Source organism: Loxodonta africana, chromosome 3 (assembly GCF_030014295.1).
Source record: "Loxodonta africana isolate mLoxAfr1 chromosome 3, mLoxAfr1.hap2, whole genome shotgun sequence".
Classification (NCBI taxonomy): Eukaryota; Metazoa; Chordata; class Mammalia; order Proboscidea; family Elephantidae; genus Loxodonta; species Loxodonta africana.
Genome location: NC_087344.1, coordinates 153,130,510 through 153,154,772, shown reverse-complemented (window position 1 = coordinate 153,154,772; position 24,263 = coordinate 153,130,510). Strand labels below are relative to the sequence as shown.

Sequence of the window (24,263 nt, the reverse complement as noted above, 5' to 3'; positions counted from 1 at the left end):
CATAGTATCTCCCAGGATCATTTCTGTTATCAGTGTTAGCTTTATTATCAATTATCAAGCAAAAACCTTTGCCCCTCCAGAGTGAACTTCTCAGCCCTCTCAGCAGCTTACTCTATTTCTCACACAAAAAGGGAAAAGGAAAAGGAGAAAGCAGTGGAGGAGGAAGTGGAGAAGAGAGGAGAAAAAAATCCACAGTGCAGGTGGAGGAGAGAGTGAGGGTGGTGGAACCAGGAAGACCCCTGACTGCTAAAAACCCAGTCTGTGGTTTTGAAAGACCAAACATATCAGTAGAGGAGGCGTAAGCAATAACGGAAGTGGGGAGATGAGGTTTTAACAAGACCAGATAACAATTTGAGGGCTGAGAACTCATTCAAAGAGCTTGTATCAGAGCCCCCCAGCCTGAGAGCAGAGAAGAAGAACTTCTGTGCTGAGGTAAAGAGTCCTGCTGGGGGATGGGGACCTGGGGTCCAGGAGGAGGGATGAAACCGTTGACAGAACTGTCCAGGCAAGAACAGGCTTCCAGTGAGGTCCCTGAGGAACCTGTTTCTTTGTTTCTTTTGAAATGTCTGTTGCCCTCATGAGCCTGGTGGGGAGGAAGCAGGAGTGTTACTTGTGCCTTCTGGGCCAGCATTCTCACTCTTTTCCAGCAGCTTTCAGGGTCACTGGCCCTATCCTCACTTTCCTCAAACAGGAAAGAGCCACACTGTGTTCATGGGTTGCTATGAGTTGGAATCAACTCCACGGCAACCAGTTTTGGGTTTTGTGGTGTCCCTGGGAAGGAGATCCTTAAACCAAAAAACACTAGCTGCCGTCAAGTTGATTCCGACTCATAGAAACCCTGTAGGACGGAGTAGAAATGCCCCATAGGGTTTCCAAGGAACAGCTGGTGGATTTGAACTGCCAACCTTTTGTTTACCTGTCAAGCCCTTGACCACTGCACCGCCAGGGTTCCTGTAATCCCTTTAAAATAAAAAATAAAGGCTGCTGTCAAGTTAAGTCTGGCACATAGCACTGGCACATAAGTCTGCCCGAAAGGGTTTCCAAGGAGCAGCTGATGGATTCAAATTGGCAACCTTTTGGTTAGCAGCCAAACTCTTAACCACTGTGCCACCAGGGCCCCTGTAATCCCTTCTGCTACTCTAAATCCTTCAGGTGCTCATGGGGCATGAATTACAATGGGTAAGGGTTTCTTACAAATAAAAAGGAAACAGAGTTCTTGGGGGAAAGTTACCAAGGTGTGAATTACATTCACAGCTGGAGCCCTCCAGGCGTGGCCTGGCTAGGAGCTGGCCCTTGTAAGGCACCTCCAAGGGAACTTCATGTCTCTGAGCATGTGCTCTGAGGGTAATACAGAAATCAGAGACTTCTGGCCACTGGCATGTTTATGGCAGAGTAAACCTGGGAATTCCAGGGTAAAATCAATGGCTTAGGGATAATTTTCCCCAAGTTCCAAAGCTGTGCACTTTTAGTTGAAGACTTCTGGCTTAGGAATCGGGAGATGTGAATGCCTCAGTTTCCACCTGCAAAAAGAGGAGCCTTGTCTTCAGGGGTTCTCGCTCCCCCCCACCCCCCAACCCCCCACCCCCCACAGCCCCCCACCCCCCCAGCCCCCCCACCCCCCACTCCCCAGCCCCCCACCCCTACCCCCCCGCCCCGCACCCCTAGGCGGCTCAAAGGGCCAAAGACTGGTTGAGGAACTGCAGGGAAGGGGTGGAGAGTCATCTCCGGCTTCCGCTGGAAGGCAGCACCCTCTAGCGGTCAGATTGCAGAAGCAGTGGTGCTGCTCCACCTGGCCCTGCCTGCGCTCACACCAGGGTGATCTCCCCGCACAGACGCCAAGGTCACCCTTCCAAGAGCATCTCGGCCCCATAGTCCCCCTCTCCCCTCTACCCCTGCTTAACTGCCCACAACTGACTTACACGTTCTGCTCCAACTCAGCCCTAGGCACCGCGAAGCCAGTCCACTTCTCCTCGGAGTGACCGGCTACAGGAGCACCTCTGAGCCCGTCTGCCTTTCTCTTCTTGGAAACTGTCCCCACCCCGCCCCCCTTCCATCCTGCTGCACTAGTCGTTCAGGAAACACGCCTGGAGAAGGGATCTGACCTTCTCAACATCTCAAAGCTAGCTATTGGCAAAGCCAGGACTGGAAGGCAAATCTTCCCTGCCCACTCCCCGCCTTACTTCTCCCACTAATCTGTCAAGCACCGGATCTCCGAAGTTGGCCTCACTCTATTGCCGGCTTGCAGCCTGCTCCAAATCCCTCATTCAGAATTTCTCCTTACCTATTCCTTGATATATTTGATGACTTTATTATTGTTCTTATCACAACCTTTGTGTTGCAGCTGCTTGTGCATGGATAGAAGGCGTGACAATCTCAAGGCAGATAGGGGCAAAGGGAACGCCAAAAGTTAGACCAATAAAACTTGGGTTAGAATCCTAGATTCCCCCCACTTACAAGCTGTGGTCTTAAGCGAGTCACCATGCCTCTCCAAGCCTTCATATGCTTAGTATAAATGATATATTTTTAAAAAATAATAATAGTGCTGTTTTATGGGAACTAGAGACTGCATTTAAGATGAGCCCAGGTGGTGCGGCAGACGGCAGTGGTTAAGGGGGGACTGCTAACCGAGAAGTCAGCAGTTTGAACCCACCAACCCCTCAGAGGGAGAAAGAATTGACGGTCTGCTTCATGAAGACTGTTACAGCCTTGGAAACCCTATGGGGCAGTTCTACTCTGTCCTGTGGGGTCACTATGGATGGGAATCGACTTGACCGCAACAGGTGTAGAGACTGCGTTTAACCACTAACATGGTCAGCCTCTGCTGTTTTAGGCATCGTCTGTATGGTATGGTGCCTGACACATCACAGTTGCTCAGTGTTTGTCAGATATGCCCATTTATTAAGAGCTGAGCATAGTGCCTGGCCCAGGAGCCTAGGAAATTTGCCTAAGTCACACAATTAGCAAGTTTTAGAAGCAAGATTTGAAGACACACAGACTGGGTCCAGAATCTATGCTTTTAGCCACAACTCTGGACTGAATAGGAAGCCTGGGTGGCACAAGCTGTTTGCAATTGGGTGCTAACCTAAAGGATGGTGGTTCAGCCAAGAAAACCCTATGGAGCAGTTCTACTCTGTAACACATGGGGTTCTCCATTAAGTTGTTAACATCAACAACAACTGGACTGAATGAATGATTGCAGTCCTTTATTTTCCTCTTCAAATCAAATGAAGCTTTTTAGCTAGACACAAAGCATGTCTCATGTTTCAAGAGTCAGCAGGACCTTCTTGTGGAGACATGATACAGCCTGGTGTGCCACACAGGAGAGGTAGCTCCAGGTAGAGGCTAGGGAAGCAGCATTAAGGGCCGTATCACCAGCCGCTGCTGGGGTTTCTTGTCAGGATTGCGACAAATTTATAGATAAACAGAGGGAAAATAAACAATTGTCTCTATTTAGATTTTCTTTTATGTTCCTTAATAGCACTTTATCATTTTTATCCTGAGATTCTAACAGAAACTTGGTTATATTTTTTCTGGGCATTTTGTTGTTTTTGCTGTTATGAATGGGATTTTTTTTCATCTATCATATTTTCTGACCAGTAATTTTATCTAGGAAAATTAATAATTTTATGCATTTATAAGTGAACACCTTGCTGAATTTTATTTTATTTACATGTTAATTTATTATTTTTTGCCACTTTTAATTATAATAAAATTCCATACTGTGGATATACCATAACTTATCCAATCATTCTGTTGCCAGAGTCTGCCTGTTTCTCAGTTTTTTGGTATTATATACTATGCTGAAGTGAAAAACCTTGTACACATATCCCAGCACACTCATGCTTTTATTCCTGATAGAGCCAAAGGTACGAGGGTATGTAGATTTTAAATATTCACAAATAATGCCTACTTATTTCCCAAAAGCTCATAAATAATGTATATTTCTCCCTACAGTGAGTGAGTGTTCCCCATACCCTGATCAGAATTAGATTTATCTCTCTTTCATTTATGTTCATCTAATGGGTTCTCATTCTGAAATTCTGTAACTCTGAATTTTTTTTTAATTTGTGCTTCCCTGACTACTAGTAAGATGGAATAGCTTTTCACTGCATTTTCTCTTTTATGAACTGCCTATTCAGATATCCTACCTTTTATTGTTTCTAATAATTCTTAATCGTCTTGGGTTTTCCAGATGTTAATTATATTATGTATATATAATGATAATTTTTTCTAAATATTTCCAATATTTATATCCCTTACTTCATTTTCTTGCCTCACTGTAACAGCTAACACTTCCAGAACAATGTAAAATCATAGAGATAATAGTGAACATCTTGATCTTGCTTTCAATTTAATAGAAATCTCCTCTATTTCACCACAAATATGATGCTGGAATTTTATTTGAGATATTTCTCTATTTTATTGAAGATTATTTATCCATTACCATTTTACAAAGGACTTTATTGGGAATGAATGTTAGATTTTGATCAGAAGATTCCTGAACTAGTGCTATCTGGGAAGACAGTACCAAACAATTTTCTCAATTTAGTTTTCTCTCTTTTTGAGTCAATTTTTGTCATTTGTATTTCCATAGTATATTGTTTATTTCAACCAGATTTTCTAACTTTTTAGCAGAGTAATAAAAATATATACCTTACATAAAAATATATATTTTTAAAAAACTCACTGGCATCAAGTCAATTCTGACTCATTCTTTGTAACTTTTAGTCCCATTATTTTCCCTTTGTTTCTCCTAATTTTCATGTTCTTCTTTTTGCCCTTTGTCAGCTAGATAACTTAATTTTATTATGGGTTTTTTTTCCTCACCAAAGGGCCATGAACTGGAATTTAAAGGATGCTTAAGAGTTTGTCAAACAGAGAACAACAGAAAGACATCTTAACTGTTTTCCGTTCTCTGGATCATATTCAATGGCTGGGGTTTACTGGGGTTTACAGATAGCTGTTCTTATCTTTATGCTATTATTGGGTTTGCGCTATTATTCTTTTATTATCTTCTTAAGATGGACACTTAGGTTATTAATTTTCCAACTTTTTTCATTTCTGATATAAGCATTTAAGGCAATACATTTCCTCCTAACTCATTTTCTGAATCTCACAAGTGTTGATGTATAGTATTTTCATTATCCTTCATTTCTAAGTATTTCTTAATTCCAATTATGGTTTCTTCTATATAAAAAATATATATACAAAGGGTTATTTCCAAATGAATAGGGATTTTTTTTAAAAAAACGAAACTTTTCTGTTTTTAACATCCAAGTCGATTGCATCATGTCAGAGGGTCTGGTCTTTATGATACTGATTCTTTGAAATTTGTTGAGGCTTGCTTTATTGACTAGTACATGATCAGTTTTGTAATGTTCCAGAAGTGTTTGAAATGAATATGTATACTCTAAAATTTTAGGTGGAGAGATCTCCATATGTCTATTAGATTAACTTATTGTTATTTAAACTTTCTGTATCTTTTATTTTTTTGTCTGCTTGACTTACCAACTGACGATTTCCAATTTTCCCAGATTCATACTTCGTACATTCCAGGTTCCGATTATTAACGGATGTTATTTTTTGTCTGCTTGACTTACCAATAGTTGAGGAAGGGATGTTGAAATCTGGCTATTATTGTGGATATTCCTGTAGTTCTTCCAAATAATGCTTTATATAGTTTGAGGCTATTCGATTTTTTTTTTTTATACAAGAGTATAATTATTGTACTTAATCTTGGTGAATTAAATCTTTTGTTACCATTAAGTGATCCTTTCTATTTCTGAAAGCTTTTTTTTCTCCCCTGATGTTAATATAGGTATGCTCGCTTTCTTTTGTTTAGTATTTTACTCACATCATTTTCTACTCTTTTATTTTCCACCTTTCCATGTCTTTATGCTTTAGGTATTTCTCTTATATGCAGTATATTGCTGGACTTTCATTAAATTAAATATAACAATCGGTCTTTTAACTGGTTGCCCTATTTATATTTATATGATTGCTGATATATTTAAATTAGAATTATATTTTTGTTTCCTTTTCCTTTTGAATAAGTACTTCCATTCCACCTCTCACATGGAATTTTATCCTAATGTGATACAGTTAATGCTTGAAGGTATTTTCGATTATCCCATCATTTCTGCAATAAAAATATGTAAGTAAATTCAAATTAGGTGTTTTAAATTTCCTGTGATTATAATGTTGTAAATTTTCTTTTTAAAAAAGCTGCCTCCTTATTAATATGTGATTGAACAAACAACAAATTTTGGTAAACATAATACTTCAACATTTTATACAATCTTAAGGGATGAATTGGGCTTTTTGAAAAAATTTAGTTTATCTATCTGTAGATAAATATTACTTTTGGCTGAAATAAGAAAATGTTCAGCATCAGTTATATTTCTACTTACAGATGTCAGTGTTGAGATATAATGCTCACATAAATAAGTAAGAATGAAAGAAAATTTTTACTTTTTAATAACAACATCATTCTATTCTTTGAACTCTAAGTCACACAGCAAAAATTACATGGTGATCTATCATTACAGGTGTGTGTACGTGTTCATACACATATATATTTACATATATTCTCACACATATGTTCTGTCTTAAATTTTTTTAATTATGAAAGTATTACAGGCTCATGATAGTAAGTCAAACAATTTGAAATATGTAAAGAAAAATTAATGCTTACCTACTCCCCCCATAATACAACCCTCTGGTAAACAATATAAAAAATATGCAGTGCACCTTGTACTCCTTTCTCTGTGTGGTCTGTAAATAAATATAATAAAATTTCCTGACTATAATGCAATGAAACTAGAAATTTACAACAAAATCAAAATAAAAAAGACTACCACCTTAAAATTATAAAACATTCTCTTGGTTCAAAGAAGGGGGAAAAAAAGGAAATTATAGAATATACAGCAAATACTGGTAAATGAAAACACCACATATTAGAATTTATGGGGATCAGTTAAAACAATACTAAGAGGAAAACTCATTGCATTTCATATTAACTAGCAAAAAAGAATGGAAATAAATAAATTAAGTCTCTAACTCAGGAAGTTACAAAATGAGAAAAACAAATAAATCTAAGGAAAGTAAATGGAGATAATTAATAGTTTTCAGTGTGGAAATCAATAAGTAAGAAAACAGAAAATGGTACAACCGATACGTAAACCAAGAGCTGCTTATTTAAGGAAAACAAAAATAAAATAGACAATCAATTTACTAACCTAATAAAGAAAAAAAGAGGAGAAAGCACAAATACACAAAATAAAGAAAGAACCACAGATGCAGAAGAAACCTAAAGAACCAAAATATTACTTTGTTCAACTCTATGGATAAATTATGGATAAAGTAGATAATTTTCTAAGAAAATAAAATTACCAAAACTGGTTCCAGGAAAGAGAGAAAACTTAGTAGATTAACTACCAAGCAAAGAATACAGAAAAATTATTGAAGACCTAACTTACCCTCCCTAACCCCTAGAAAAGGACATCATGTTTGTAAAGTGGAGGGTCAGTGAAAACAAGGAAAATCCTCCATGAGATGGATTGACACAGTGGCTGCAACAATGGGCTCAAATATACCAATGATTTTGAGGATGGCTTAGTACCAGGTAATATTTCATTCTGTATACATAAGGTCACTATGGTCAGAGCCAAGTTGATGGCAACTAACAACAACTACAGAATTCTACTAAACTTCAAAAAAACAGATTATTCCAACGCTGTAGAAATTGTTCCAGAGCTTTAAAAAGAAGAGAAATTTCCAAATTCTTTTTGTGAAGTAAGCATAGCATTTATTTCAAAACCCAAAAAAGTAGCACTAAAAATAAGAAAGAAATAAGTCATATTTGAGAATATTGAACCAAAAGCACTAAATAAAATATCGTGAAACAGAATTCAGCAGCATATTAAGATAATAATATACTATCAACGAATGGGTTTGTTTGTTTTTAGGATTGCAAGGATTCATCAATTTTTAAAAATCTATTAACATAGATCACCATAGCAATGTATCTATAAGAAAAATCATAAAATTTTAGTTCATGTTAAAGACAATAAAACATTCAACATTTATTCTTGACATGTTTAAAACTCTTAATAAAAATAGAAATAAATACATATTCCTTAACATAATAAAATACATCTCATCTCCAAAGCTAACATTATACTTAATGAGAAAACAATGGAAGCATGCCCCATTAAACTCAGAAAAAAAGACAAGAATTCATTATTACCACTGTTATTTAACATTTTCTGGAGGTATTAGCTAATACACTTAGACAGGAGAAAGAAATCAGAGATATAAAATTAGAAAAGGAAGTAATTATTATTTATAAATATGATTACATAACTAGGAAATCCAAGAAAATCAACTGAAAAATTATTATAAACAATGACAGAATTGAGGAAGGAAAGGTAGCTGGGTAGAAATGAATGTATAGTAATCAATTGCCTTTCATATATGAACAATAATGAAGAGTTAAAAGATATAATGAATAACATAAAAGATAGAAGAATGATATAAAGATACAAACAACAGTTAAAAGATACAATGGGGAAAAGATGACATTTTCAAGTAATGACAAAAAATACTGTCATCGGTAGGTGCCATCAAGTTGGCTCTGATTCATAGGAACACTAGGTACGACAGAATCAAACACTGCCCAGTCCTGCACCATCATCACAATCGTTGTTATGCTTGAGTCCCCTTGTTACAGCCACTGTGTCAATCCGCCTAGTTGAGGGTCTTCCTTTTTTTCCCTGACCCTCTACCAAGCATGATGTCCTTCTTCAGGGACTAGTTCCTCCTGACAACACGTCCAAAGTATGTAAGACGAAGTCTTGCCATCCTCGCTTCCAGGGAGCTCTCTGGCTGTAGTTCTTCCAAGGCAGACTTTTTCCTTCTTCTGGCAGTGCAAGGTATATTCAAGATTCTTTGCCAACACCATAATTCAAAGGCATCAGTTCTTCTTCTGTCTTCTTTATTCATTGTCCAAATTTCACATGCATATGAGGCAATTGAAAATATCATGGCTTGGATCAGGTGCACCTTAGCCTTCAAAGTGACATCTTTGCTTTTCAACACCTTAAAGTCTTTTGCAGCAGATTTGTCCAATGCTATACGTTGTTTGATTTCCCTGGGTGTTGATTGTGGATCCAAGTAAAATGAAGTCCTTGGCAACTTCAATTTTTTTTTTTCCATTTATCACGATGGTGCTTATTGGTCCAGTTGTGAGCATTTCTGTTTAAGGTGTAATCCAAAACTTTGATCTTTGGCAGTAAGTGCTTTAAGTCCTCTTCCCTTTCAGCAAGCAAGGTTGTGATATCTGCGTGACACTGGTTGTTAATGAGTCTTCCTCCAAACCTGATGCCCCATTCTTCATATAGTCCAGCTTCTAGGATTATTTGCTCAGCCTACAGATTGAATAAATATGTTGAAAGGATATAACCCTGATGAACACCTTTTTTGATTATAAACCACACAGTATTCCTTTGTTCTGTTCCAACAATTGTTACCCACGACAATTGCCTTTGCATAGTCAATAAAACACTGGTAAACATCTTTTTGGTATTCTCTGCTTTCAGCCAAGATCCATCTAACTTCAGCAATGTTATCTCTTATTCTGTGTCCTGAATCTGGCTTGAATTTATGGCAGTTTCCTGTCAAAGTACTGCTACAATTATTTTTGAATGATCTTCAGCAAAATTTTACTTGCATGTGATATTAATGATACGGTTTGATAATTTCTGCATTCTGTTAGATCATTTTCTTTGGAATGTGCACAAATACAGGCATCTTCCAGTCGGTTTGCCAAGTTGCTGTCTTCCAAATTTCTTGGCATAGATGGGTTAGCACCTCCAGTGCTGCATCCGTTTGTTGAAACATCTTGATTGCTATTCTGTCAATTCCTGGAGCCTTGTTTTTCACCAATGCCTTCAATGCCGCTTGAACTTCTTCTTTCAATATCATCAGTTCTTGATCATATGCTACCTCCTGAAATAGTTGAACATCGACTAATTCTTTTTGGTACAGTGATTGTATGTATTCCTCCCATCTTCTTTTGATGCTTCCTGCATTGTTCAGTATTTTGCGCATAGAATCTTTCATTATTGCAGCTCGAGGCTTGAATTTTTTCTACAGTTCTTTCAGCTTGAGAAATGCTGAGCATGCTCTTCCATTTTGGTATTCTAACTCCAGGTCTTTGCACATTTCATTATAATACTTTGTCTTCTTCAGTTGTCCTTTGAAATATTCTGTTCAGCTCTTTTGCTTGTTACATTTTCTATTTGCTTAAGTACTCTATGTTCAAGAGCAACTTTCAGAGTCTCTTCTGACTTCCATTTTGGTCTTTCTTGCTTTCCTGTCTTTTTAATGAATTTTTGCTTTCTTCATGTATGATGTTCTGATGTCATCCCACAGCTCATCTGGACTTCAGTTATTAGTGTTCAATGTGTCAAATCTCTTTTTTTTTAATAATTTTTATTGAGCTTTAAGTGAACGTTTACAAATCAAGTCAGTCTGTCACATATAAGCCTATATACATCTGACTCCATACTCCCACTTACTCTCCCCCTAATGAGTCAGCCCTTCCAGTCTCTCCTTTCGTGACAATTTTGCCAGTTTCTAACCCTCTCTACCTTCCTATCTACCCTCCAGACAGGAGTTGCCAACACAGTCTCAAGTGTCCATCTGATACAAGTAGCTCACTCTTCATTGGCATCTCTCTCCTACCCATTGTCCAGTCCCTTCTATGTCTGATGAGTTGTCTTTGGGAATGGTTCCTGTCCTGGGCCAACAGAAGGTTTGGGGACCATGACCGCTGGGATTCCTCTAGTCTCAGTCAGACCATTAAGTCTGGTCTTTTTATGAGAATTTGGCGTCTGTATCCCACTGATCTCCTGCTCCCTCAGAGGTTCTCTGTTGTCAAATCTATTCTTGAGATGGTCTTCAAATTTAGGTGGGATATAATCAAGGTCGTATTTTGGCACTTGGGGACTTGTTTTAATTTCCTTCAGCTTCAACTTAACTTATATATAAGCAGCTGATGCTCTGTTCTGCAGTCAGCCTCTGGCTTTGTTCTGACTGATGATATTGAGCTTTTCCATCATCTCTTTCCACAGATGTAGCTAATTTAATTCCTATGTTTTCCATCTGGTGACGTCCACCTGTATGGTCACCATTTACATTGTTGAGAAAAGGTATTTGCAAAGAATAAATAAGTCATTGGTCTTGCAAAATTCTATCATATGATATCTGGAGTCATTTCTATCCCCAAGGCCATACACAAAACATATTAAATACTCAGAAATAATCTTAAGAAATGGATAAGATCTTTATGAAGAATACTTCTAAACACGGCTGAGAAACACATACACCAATACACAAGACTTAAAAAATGGAAAGGAATATCATGTTCTTGGATAAAAAGAGTCAATGTCATAAAAATTTTAATTCTCAATTTAATTTAGCCCAATTGAAAAAACACCAGTAGGATTTTTTCTTGGTGGTGGTGAGGGGCATGGGAGGGGAGAAATTAGACAAGTTTATTATAAAAACCAGATTAAAAAAAATAAATAGAAAAGCTCTGAATAAAGAGGGAGATTAGATATGAAAACATTCTAAATATATGAAAATAATTAAGACATTTTAAATAAAATGTTAATAAATATAAAATTATAATTTTCTAAGAATTAAAAATGTAAATCTACTATATTTGTCAAGCACATGTATAATGGATGCCCAGAAATAGATATGCATGCACACCGTGTATATGATAAAGATGGCATTACAAATCAGTGGATGAAAAGAAGCTTTCTTTACTCAACTAGAAGTATTGGAATGACTGGTAGATAACCTGAAAAAAATTAAGTTAGATCCATACTTCTTCACACCTGCCACCAAAATAAATTCCACAGGCCAAAATTTTAAATGAAAAATTAATGGTATTAGAAAAAACTATGGGAGAATTTTTTTTAGTCTTGGGGTGGGAAAGGCCTTTATAGCATGTCACAAAACCTGAAAGCCATCAAAATAAAGAACGCACTGATAAATTTAATGACATGAAAATAAAAAGATTTCTCCCAAACAAAAATTGCTATAAAGAAAGTTGAATGACAACTAGAAAAAATACTTCCACTTCCTATCACAAAGGCCTGATCTCTGAACATATAAAGGCCTCATTCAAATCAATCTAAAAACACCACCACCAACAACAATCCAATAGGAAAATGGGCAAAGGATATGAACAGACATTTCGTAGAAAGGGAAGAACAAATGTCTCTTAAACATAAGAAAACGTGCTCAACCTCAGTCATGGTAAGAGAGCTGTAAATTATAACAATACTGAGACCATTTTCATCTCTCAAATTGCCATCACATTGTCAGCATGGGTACAAGGTAAAAGATATTCCCATACATTGCTGATGAGAAGGCACATTGGTGCAACTTCTGTGGAGGACAATGTGGCAACATTTCTCAAAATAGCAAATGCAGGTACTCTTTGACCTAGCAATGCCACTTCTAGAGATTTATCATGTGCAAATTGACATATGTACAAGTTATTCATTGTACTACGGTTTGCAAAAGACTGGCGATAACCCAAATGTTCATATTATTTATTAAGGAATCTATGTAAATAAATTCATATAATTATGAATATTGTGCAGCTATTTTTAAAGAGAAAGTTCTTTATATACTAATACGGAATGATCTCCAGGACATATTGGTAAGTGAAAAAAACAGTGTACCATACGCTATCATTTGTTTTTTTAGTTTTGTTTTTAAAGAAAAATGTGGAATTGTTTATACATACATAGAATATCTCTAGGAGGATCCACAAGAACCTGGCAATATGGGTTGACTCTGGGAAAGGGTATTATGTCACTGGAGGGTGGGAGTAGGAAGAAACTTTGCTCTGTATATCCCTCTGGACTTTAATTTTGAACCTGTGACTGTAATTACCTACCCAAAATATTATAAACTACAAAAGTGTTTAAAAATATCAAAACATATAAACACATTTAGAAAGACTTTAAAAAAATAAAAATGTATTTATTTCATATACCCAAACCATTGCCCCCCAACAGGACAGAGTAGAACTGCCCATATAGTTTCCAAGGAGCATCTAGTGGATTTAAACTGCCAACCATTTGGTTAGCGGCAGAGCCCTTAACCACTTTGCCACCAGGGCCCCATCATACAAATGTAAATTTTCCTTATGGAAAAAAGCATTACAAACAAAGCCAAGAGAGAAACCAATAAATTGGGTGAAAATATTTGTAAAAACAAAAAAGACAGATGGGTTAAAAGCTCTGATATAGAGAACGCTCCTAAAAGGTGATTTAAAAAACGCGAAGAACATGAACAGGCAATTCACAGAAGAGGAAATACTAATGCCCAATAAATATATGAAAAGATCCTCAACCTCACTAGTCATGGAAATGCAAGATAAAACAACAGTGAGATCTAATTTTTTATCCATCAGACTGGCAAAAATATAAAAGACAGATAATATGCAGTGCCGGCAAGGGCATGAGGAAATGTAAATTATCAAGAATTCTTTTTTAGAGAACAATCTGATAATATGTAGTAGAAAAAAATTTTAATGCTCATATTTTGTGACCCAGCAATCCAACTTACGAAAAAATGTAGCTTTTAGTGTCTCCTTGTCTCTCCCTTTTTCCCTCTTCTCCTCATACACTTCATTTGATTTACTTTCCTGTCTCACTTCCCTGCCAGGTGGACTCTCGTACCCAAGCCCTCCTCCACCTCCATCAGACTCCAGCCGATGGCCACTAGAGGCTGGAACAGGGAGATGGTCTTGAAGCCCTGGAATGCCTTGCCTATTAGGTCCCTGTCTTAGTTTGCTAGGGGGCTGCCATTAACAAAACACAACAAAGTGGGTGGTTTTAAAGAACAAATTTATTTTTTCACAGTTCTGTAAGTTATAAGTCCGAACCAGGGTCTTACCATTGTCAATTCCTTCTGGGAGCTTTGAGAGAAGAACTTTTCCATGACTCCCTCCTAGTTCCTGGTGGCTGCCAGCAATCCTAGTTCCTTTGCTGATTACAGATGCATCTGCCTCTGTTGTCACATGGTCTCTGTCCTCTCCTGGTATTTGACTCCCTTTTTATAAAACACCATTCAGAAGGGATTAGGATTAGGATCCACCTGATTTTGGTATGACCTCACTTAACTGATAACAAAAGAAAACCCTGTTTCCAAACAAGGTCACATTCACAAGTCCAGGGATTAGGGCTTCAACTTACCTTTTGAAAGGACACAATTCAATCCGTAAGACTCCCCCTGTGCTTTCAGGAAAGTGAGGCCAAGGACATCACCAGAGTCAACATCTGCTTCAAGTTCCCAGGGCTGCTGACAATGTGCAAGACACTGACAGCACTTGGTAGAGGCTGCTTTGCCCTGGCCATCCTGCTGGCAACTGTGGACATCCAGCCTGGAGGTGAGGACAGACTCCCAGAGAATGCTGGGCCCATGACAAGTGATGGACTCCAATATTTTTTTTCTGGTGGGGAAGAAAAAAAAAACCCTATGTTTTCTTGACACTTGTGAAAGGGTAAAAAATATAGTTTCTTTTCCTTTTTTGTTGAAACAATTAATTCCCTCCCCATCAGACATTCTGCCTCTACTAGCCCTGGAAATCTGACAGTCTAAGATTTCATCAGGTTCTTACAGATTATATGCTTGGCAGAATGGATGCCTAATAAACATTTGTTGGAGATACAAATGAACAAATCTAGGAATGAATGGAAGCTGTGAGTTTATTTAGTCCGTTAGCTCTCACTTTCCAGATGAATAAACTACTGCTCAAAGGAGTTGTTAACTTGCCTATTGTAACATAGCCAGGGACAGAGCTAGAACTTGGGTTTCCCGTCTGCTGGGGTCACTGCCAGGTCATGCTTCAGTCCTTCCTTGAAGACCTCTAGTGATAGACAGTAGCTATGGTGGGATTCAAGGGACTCTACCTGCCTCCCATGGGTAATTTTTCCCTTCCCATTCTAGGATCCATACACATCTCCGGTTCAATTTCCCAGAAAGGAAAGCAGCTAAATTTAACCTGTACTGTGTGGCATAAGAAAGAAGAGGCTGAGGGTTTTGTAGTGTTTCTGTGCAAAGACAGGATTAGGGACTGTTCCCCTGAGACCAGCTTGCAGCAGCTGAGACTTAAACCGGATCCTAGGACAGATGATGTCAGTGAGAGATCATCCCAGTTGGTGTTCACCATAAATCAAGTCACGCCATTGGATAAGGGGACCTACCAGTGTTGTGCCAGAAGCCAGAAGCCAAATATCCACCTTCAGGGCCACTTCTTCTCCATTTTGGTCACAGGTAAGCTCCTGATACCTCCGATGCCACCAAGTGAGGCTGTGAACAGGGTTGACAACTGGAGACATTGGTGGATATTTCAGGTCCTGGATAGGCAATCTCCTTGGGGAAAGTCCTTGTCACTACTCAGTCCTATCCCATGATTCCCACTGGCAGATGTTGTCTTTCCTCAAAGCACTCACACAAAGGTAATCTCATTCTGTCTTTAATTTTAAAAATCCGACTAGGGTAGCAATCCCATTTCTATTGAGGGAGACTCAGTCATAGGGAGATGAACCAAATTTTCTAATGCTACTCACTAACCAGTGCCAGTAAAAGTAAATAACCAAAAAACCAAACCCATTGCCGCTGATTTGATTCCAGCTCATAGCAACCCCATAAAACGGAGTAGAACTGCCCCACAGGGTTTCCAAGGAGCAGATGGTGGATTTGAACTGCCAACCTTTCGGATAGCGGCCGAGCTCTTAACCACTGCGCCACCAGGGCGCCATAAAAACAGAGAGAGATCTGAAACTTAGGTCTCCTCACTTCCAATTCAGAGCTCTCCCCAGAGATGCACCTATGTTTTTTAAATACGGACACTGCCCTTCCGGTTGGGAGAGAGATGGATTTGAGATAAAATGGATAGCTGTTATAAGAAGAATTTAGTTGCAAGAAACAGAAACCTGCTCAAGTTACCAGGGATTCAAAGGAGGGGGAAAATAAAGCAAGAAGTATAGCTGGCCCTGATGAGTTCCATTTTCTGGAATCAGAAACCAGAAAGCCAACAGGTCACCAGCTATTCAGTCTCAATCTCATGGGGACAGCAAGGACTGTCATCTCTGCATCTCTCCTTCATTCTCTGCATACTCCCCCTGCTCCATTACTACTTTGACATGGCCAAAATATGGCCACTCCAGTCCCAGCTCTATGACTCCCTCGTTTCTGTACCCAGCAAGGAGTGACTCTCTGTTTCTATATTCCAAGACAATGGAGTAAGTCTTCAAACATCTGAGAGAAAATTATGTTCTACCTAGAATTCTATACCCAAACTACCATTCAAATGTGAGGAAAGGCCCTGTCAGGGATGCAAAGGAGGCCCTGGGTGGCGCAAACAGTTAAGCACACTACTATTAGCCGAAAGGTTGGCAGTTCAAAGTCACCCAGAGGAGCCTTGGAAGACAGGCCTAGCAATCTGCTTCTGAAAGGTGCCTGCTGCCTTGAAAACCCTATAGAGTTTTACTCTGCACACATGTGGTCTCCATGAGTCAGAATCGACTTGATGGCAACTAACAACAAACACGCGATGACTCAAAAAATTTGACTATCATGTGATCATTTTAAAGAAGCTACCACGTGATGTGTTTCAGTAATATAAGGAAGTGATCCAGGAAACAAGGAATCTAACAAGGGTAAGGGGAGAAGAGAGTTCTAGAATGAAAAAAGGCAAAAAAAAAAAAAAAAAAAAGACCAGAAGAGAGCAAGAGAAAGAAGGGTCTGGAAGGAACATCTCAAGGAGAAAATGGAATTGATAGATTATCTTTCTGAAAGCTCATGGCAGATGTGATGAAAAGAATTAAAAATATGGATATGGAAAGCTCTGCAAGTAAAATAAAATCATGTGATCATTATCTCCACGAAAAACACAAAGTTTTACAAAAGGAAACAATCGTAGTATACAACTTGACTCTGCAATAAATAAAATTTATGGAATCCAAATAATGTAAACATTACCAATTTAACTAAAATTTGTGATCAAATTGTTTTGGGAGGATGCAGAGAAGGGATGTGGTCGGAGGTATAAGAGAGCCATATCCTCATCTACTATAACAGGAAGTCAGTAGATAATGTCTAAACTTCATCATCAAGAAATTAACAACATGAGAATATTATTTAGGAATATGGCAAAACACCTCAGAGTTGAGAGTGATTGAACTTCTAGGGAATGAGGCTAGGAGGATGAAAAGACACTGCTACTATTCTTTATATGGAGCCCTGGTGGCACAGCTGTTTAAGCCATTGAATGCTAACTGAAAGGTCAGTGGTGCGAAACCACTAGTGGCTCCAAGAAAGAAAGAAGTGGGAGTCTGCTTCTGTAAAGATTTCCATCCTTGGAAACCCTATGTGGTCACTATGAGTCAGAATCAACTCAACGACAGTGTTTTGTTTTTTTAAACTATTCTTTATGAGCTTGTAAACACTATCTTGCTTCTTAATGTTAAGAAAAATAAAAATGCTCCCCCTCCCCCATAAAATCCTGGCCCAGAGCCTTTTAACAAATGTTTTTATCATGTTACTTGTTCAATTTTCTACTTCAGTCTAGTTTGATTTATATTTTCTTTCTCCCTTCCTGTTTTCTTCCCACCTGACCTATCTATAGCATCCAGCACTTCTATTAATCTCTCCTTCATCAAACTCTCATTTCTATTGGCTTCTGTGACGCTGTACTCCCCCAGTTCTCCTACCTTTCTGGCTATTCCTTTCTCTCCTTCTCTAACCCTTTTCCTCCTCCCACCTCCCAAACACAGGCATTCCTTAAGACTCATTCCTCACCACTTCACTTTTCTCTCTACAATCTTCCCCATGTTTTCATCCACCTTCATGATTTAAACTAGCACCTCCTTGCAAGTGACCTACAAATCAACTTCTCCAGCTCTACCCTCTTTCCTAAGTGTTAATTTCACATTCCCACTGACAACTGGGCTCCTATCACCTGGATACCCTACCATCTGCTCAAACTCAAACCTATTCTCCTGAGACCCTTACTTCTGTCCATGAATTCTAACAGTCACTAGGCTTAAAATTTTGGTTCCTCCTGTTTTCTCTTCCTCCATCCAGTCAGTTACTAAGTACTACTAGTTCTTTCCCACATTTATTCCTTTCTTTCTAACAGTGCTTTCCAGGTCTTCATCACCTCACACTTAAAATACCCCAAATAGCATCCTAATGGGTGTACCTCTTGAGATCACCAACTGTGTCTCATTTATTTTTATATCTCCCACGCCTACTTCATGGTTGGGCACTTAGCTATTGTCTAGTAAATGGTTTGTCAACTCTACTGCCTGCCTCCAATCCATTCTACATACTGCCACCAGACTTACCTTTCTAAAATGCTAATTTATACATGCCAAGCCACCATTCAAAGAGGCTCAAGGATAATTTGTGTAAGTTCAAAAGGCCATGAAGATTAAATGAAATAATCAATACGCTACTTAGCACAATGCTGGCACACATTAAGCAATCAGTGTTAAGTTCACCTAGCTAGTAAATGGTGGATAAAAGTCCAGATCTATTTCAAAGCCCAAGATTTTAACTTATGCTTAAACTGGTTGGCCCACTCCAGAAGACAGTTTGTAAATAAGATTTGGGAACACCCAAGTCCAAGTGGCTAAGTCATTTCTACTGTGTCTCTGGCAAGGCTTCCAGTTTGAACCTACCCAGCACCGCCTCAGGAGACAGGCCTGGCGATGTGTTTCCAAAAGGTCACAGCTTTGAAAACCCTATGGAGTAGTTTTATTCTACACACATCGGGTCACTATGGGTCAGAATAAACTCACGGTAACTAACAACTGGCAAGACTTTAGGGCTCCTTCAAGAGCCTCTTTGCATACACAGTGCCTGACACACAGTAGATTGTGTTTATTGCTGCTTATGCATATCATGGAAACACTGGTGGTATAGTGAGTGGTTAAGAGGTACAGCTGCTAACCAAGAGGTCAGCAGTTCAAATCCACCAGGCACTCCTTGGAAACTCTATGGGGCAGTTCTATCCTGTCATATAGGGTCACTATGAGTCAGAATTGACTTGACGGCAACGGGTTTGGTTTTGGTTTGGTTTATGCACATCATCACCACCACCTACAAATGTCAAAGATACTGATTTGGGCAGTGACTTAGGCTGGGAGGTGTCCATGGAGATCATAAAAGAGATCATCTCTGAGGATGCAAAAGGAGGTTCCGATGATTTCTGAAACCCTTCCCTGACCCACTGACTCTCTTTTGAACCAGAGACAGGAAACTACACGGTGACGGGACTGAAACAAAGACAACACCCTGAGTTCAGCCACAGAGAGGGTGTCCCCAGTTCAGGCTTCCTGCAAGAAAAGGCCTGGGTGATGCTGGTCACCAGCCTGGTGACCCTCAAAGGTATGTCCAAAAGAGCCTTAAGCACTCCAAGCAATGAGAGTGCTATACCTCTCCAGCCCTGGTTATTCTTCAGGAGGGGGAGACTGGAAAGGAAGCCCAAAGTGCAAGAGGAAAATGCTCCTCAAGCCCTGGCTGTGCATTCAGGAAAGCATCAAACCAACCCGAGCGCAAAACTAGTCCAATAGGACTAAAGACGTCACAATATCTAGAGGAAGATACAAAAATGGGATTTTCCTTTTTTTTTTTAGGACGTCAGGGCTGTTAGAAAAGAAGGTCTGTGGGAGAGGCAAGTAAATAAAACTGCCTCTACTGGTTAAGGCACTCAACTGCTAACTGAAAGGTCGACAGTTCAAAGCCATCAGCAGCTCCATGAGAGAAAGATATGGCAGCGTGCTGCTGTAGAGATTTACAGCCTTGGAAACCCTGTGGGGTCACTATGAGTCAGAATCGACCCTACGGCAGCCGGTTATCATGTGAAGATGAGCAAGGCAAGGGACAGACTTGGTCTGGAGGTGGACTTTGAACAATATAGCTCCTCAGCAAAGGCTGATAGCCAGACTGAGGATGTTAAATGCTTGCTGCCGAGTCCTCTGAGTACCATCTATCAATACAGATCAGACTTTTTTGCTATAACAAAAAAAATCGGAACTTGCAATGATTTGTCATTATGTTTTTGTATAACTACTAACTGAAGCTGGATTTCGCCTGTCCTTGGCATTCCTAGTTTCATTTTATTTAAGCTTTCCTCAAAACAATCACAACTATCAGTTTGAGTGCCCCCAGAAGGTAAGCTCCATAAATGCAGTAACTTTGTCTTGTTCACTCCAACAAAAAGAAACTATCAGGTACATGTTGTTGTTACGTGCTGAGTCAATTTTGACTCATAGCAGCCGCATCTTACAGAGTAGAACTGCCCCATGTTTAATCTTTATGGGGAGAAGACTGCCAGGTCTTTTCCCTCATGGAACCCCTAGGTACACTGAGTTTGAACTTTCAACCTTTTGGTTAGCAGCTGAGCACTTAACTGATGTGCCACCAGGGCTCCTACTAGATACATAAAAAAAAAAGTAGGCTGCTAATAAAGTTCTCTGAAGAGTTTGATTCTAAACCTCATACAACAGGCAAGGATCCCTTCATTACTGATAAGGAAACAGGCACAAAAAGGTTTAAGTGTTGCCCAAGTTCCCAGCAATCAATACAGGTCCTTCTCCCTCTAAAACCCTGTGCTCTCAGTAATTACCCCCTACATGCAAAGCACCTCTCTCTCACCTCCTTCACTGTACCCCCCATTCTGAGACTGCCTCTTCCCATTTACAGAAAAAGGCCCACTTAACACTTGTTCATTCCAGCCCTTTAACTACAAACCATCAAACGGTAACAGACCTTACCTGGATCCTTGGCAAGGACCTGTCAATGTAAGCCTTGTGCCAGTTTTCAGGAGACAACCGGTGATTATCAGGCAAGCTGTCTGACCCTTTAGACTTAATTTTTTACTAAAACTAATTTCCCCCAGAGAGTGAGGCTACTCTGTTATCAGTAAAATAAACTATTTCTTCGTGAAGAATAAAAACTCTAATGAAAAGAAATTGAGTCTAGCCATACAACTTACTACCTTTAACTCCCAAGTTAGCTCAGGGGAAAAAAAAATCTCTAAACTCTTTTCCCTTTTTCAGTCATGTGCAGAGGAGAAACAACTTCTAAATCCAATGTTATGTTTTTTTCTGTATTCAATTTAAGTAGCTTCAGAGGTTTACAAAAGAAAAATAAAAATTAAAGCTAAATATTTGAATAAACAAGAAAATATTCACTACATGAGCTTCCTTTCCTTTATCCTCCTCCCCCAACTCAAGGCTTAGCAGAATTATGACAAAAGTAATGTTTAGTAGAATAAAAAGCATACAAGTTTTCTCAGGCCCAGAAAGGTCATGTAAATCAAATTACACTTACATGTGAGGAAAAGGACGAGGGAGTTTCCTGGTTCTCTGTGCTTCCCTCAGCTCAGGAAGCTAATTTCAATGAGTATCCATGTCCTATCATTGTGCCAATCACGCAGCACTCACTACACGTGTGGGACCTACCTTAAATGTTCTGAGTGGCATTTACTTCTTTGACCTTTCAGTAAAGAGAGATCAAAGGCTGGCTTCCCCCCCACATTCATGAGGGTCAGTTAAATTTGCTAAGGTTTACAACCCTAACTTCAACAATAAGACACAACATGTGTTACATTCCTTTCCTTTGCCATTCCCTCTCTAGTCACCAGGGTTTATCAAATACATATCCCAGGTCAAATCAGACTCTTTATTACATCAGAAAGTTTGCTGTTATTCTAAACCGTGAGACAGTAATATAAACCTTCTTTCTTCTACAGCTTTGTAAACCTTGTGCCAGAAGAAACCATAAAAAAAGTTACAGCAAGATAAATCCTGACGCTCTTTAGCTTGGTATCTTTCACCTTACAATATACAGAGAAGAAAAAAACAAGGCACAGGGGAAAAGATACTAAATATGCACGAATCTGGGGAATATAAGGTGGGGGCACTGCCACAGTAAACCTGCCTTTCTTTCTACCTCAGTCACCAGTAAATAAAAAGACTAGCTTTATTAAAAGTGGCTGGGATGCAGTTCTGACTCAAATATTGGATGAGTATATGTTTTTGTACCTCAGTACAACTTTTCCTCTGCTGCCCCCACCCCCAACACATACACAACACAGTAAAGTAAATAAGCAAACGAAACAAAATCAAACACCATTTTTTTTTTTGGAACAAATGTTTATTTAACACTGTAAAAGGAGGAAAGAGGGAACAAGCAAAGATAGGTATGAGAGGAGAGGAAGTAAGCCAGACCCCAGTGACTGACTTGGCATGAAAATGAGGAAACGAAAAGAGGCCTTGGTGTTCGAAATCTCTTGAACATCCACACACAGCACTGCTGGAGGAAGATTTGTGCAGACCAGGTTCACCAAAGAATGGAACTGTCCAGCTTCAACTAAGTTCTTTGATCCTAACCTGTCAACCTCTTTGAGCATCTCTCTTTTTAAATAAACGCCCGTAATAGTCTTTGCAGCCTTTTCTTTTCTCCTAAATTCACACCTTTTGCCTTTCTCTTTGGACAGATGACTTCCTGTCATAGTTAGCAGAGAGGAGGGGGTAGGACATTCCTGGAACTACATGAATAATTTAGCTGGAGGTAACCTGCAAGCAATAAAAATGAAATAAAGACCTTACCTGTGATCCAAGGACTTGCCAAAAGCAGAAGCTAAGGTTATGGGAACAGAGAGAGAGATAAGGCTGAAAAAGGTAGGTAAGACCTTATTAGGGATAGTCTTGGACCTCAAACTAAGGAACTTGGGACTCTGTGTCCTATGGTGGGGAGGAAAAAGAAAAAAAAAAACTAGGCACAGAGTCTAAAGACAGGGATTCAAATGCTGGTTCAGCAACATACCAGTCGTGTGCTTAGGCAAATGAAATTTTGCGATGCTATTTCTGTTTACTTACTGTAAAACAGGACATCGCCTACTCTATCTTCTGTTTCAAAGGATCATTCTGGGGACTACACAGAAGTCTGGAATTTGAAGCCAGGGCCATTTGAATTCTGACTTCAAAGCTAACTTTCTCCACTACATCACATTTCCTTCCATCTGTTGATACATGTTTTAGGTATGTTAGTTTTTTGTTTATAACTAAACTTTAAGCTCACGTAGGTAAAGATGTCTTTTGCTTCCCTTTACTATTCGAAGAATCTTCCGAAATCATTCAGTATTATACAACCACAGGAAGTCTCACAAAGAAGGCAGGCCCCGGTTACAGCAGTAGTTTCACCCACTGTGCTATCCTAATTATAGTCCACATATAAAAATCTGCATAAAGGACACGATTGCTGCCTAAACTTATTGAGAAATTCAAGAGCAATAGACTATTAGCTGACTTGAACTAAGCAGAATAAACAAAGTAACCGTAAGTCAAAAGCCCTACTTCCAAAGAACTTATTTTATTTATTCTGCTTATCTCAAGACTCAGTTCAACAGACATTTGAAATACTTATTATTTTGGCTTTCAAAATGTACTGATACAATTGATTTAAAATAAGCCTATAGGTTCCCGTGCATGAGTAGACAGTTTTCTGGACACACATGTTAAGCCCAATTTATATGAGTGATTCACAACCCATGGGCTTTGAACCTCTGCAAGGTCCTGGGGTTATTACAAAGAAATCCGTATAAGCACTACTTTCAGTCTGAATAAATAATATCTCTTACAAGTATGTATACAGTATATTTCAACTGAATTTGGATACTGGTATAACTAATAAGACAAACTGATTTAAAAGCATTACTGAAAACACAGCAGCTTTTTGTAAAGTATACTAAAAATACAGTTATCATTTTGTTGGGAAAGAGTCTAATAATTTTTGGACCTTAAAAAGGGTCCCTCTTATTAGAAAAAGCATAGAACCACACCTACATTACATGATTCACACATCTAAATGTCCTAGCTGAAAGAGGAAAGATGACAAACAGACTCTATGTCAACAGATACCATCTAAGGGCAATCTGGCAACAAAACATAAAGCTTATATGTAGAATAGCTTAGAGTTGACTGCCCATAGTTCCATTTACTTGTCTGTGACAGGTATGAAATCAAAGCTTCATAATATCCTTTGGATCAGAAAAGGGCTCTATTTTGACCCTGGAAATATCTCCAGCTGTATACATTATATTTTATGCATTGTTTTAAAACTTTGGAGTAGCCCTGTAGTTCCCAGCTTGAGTGTTAAGG

At 38.9% G+C, this 24,263-nt stretch overlaps 1 protein-coding gene across 1 annotated transcript; it reads left to right on the top strand.

Annotated features, from left to right (window-relative positions):
• The first annotated feature begins 321 nt into the window (after positions 1–321).
• Positions 322–22,551, top strand: CD160 (CD160 molecule). Its single transcript, XM_023541041.2, has 5 exons — positions 322–432; positions 14,332–14,476; positions 15,037–15,363; positions 19,348–19,485; positions 21,854–22,551. The coding sequence occupies exons 2-5, from the start codon at positions 14,395–14,397 to the stop codon at positions 21,859–21,861; spliced, it is 555 nt and encodes a 184-aa protein (XP_023396809.1). The 5' UTR covers positions 322–432; positions 14,332–14,394; the 3' UTR covers positions 21,862–22,551.
• Positions 22,552–24,263: the final 1,712 nt, after the last annotated feature.

What these genes read in the sequence shown, in the direction of transcription:
- CD160 (XM_023541041.2), top strand. Translation starts at nt 14,395, where the DNA reads ATGTGCAAGACACTGACAGCACTTGGTAGAGGCTGCTTTGCCCTGGCC. An exon ending in TGTGGACATCCAGCCTGGAG is followed by an intron (nt 14,477 to 15,036) that starts GTGAGGACAGAC and finishes TTCCCATTCTAG; the next exon opens with GATCCATACACATCTCCGGT. An exon ending in CTTCTCCATTTTGGTCACAG is followed by an intron (nt 15,364 to 19,347) that starts GTAAGCTCCTGA and finishes CTTTTGAACCAG; the next exon opens with AGACAGGAAACTACACGGTG.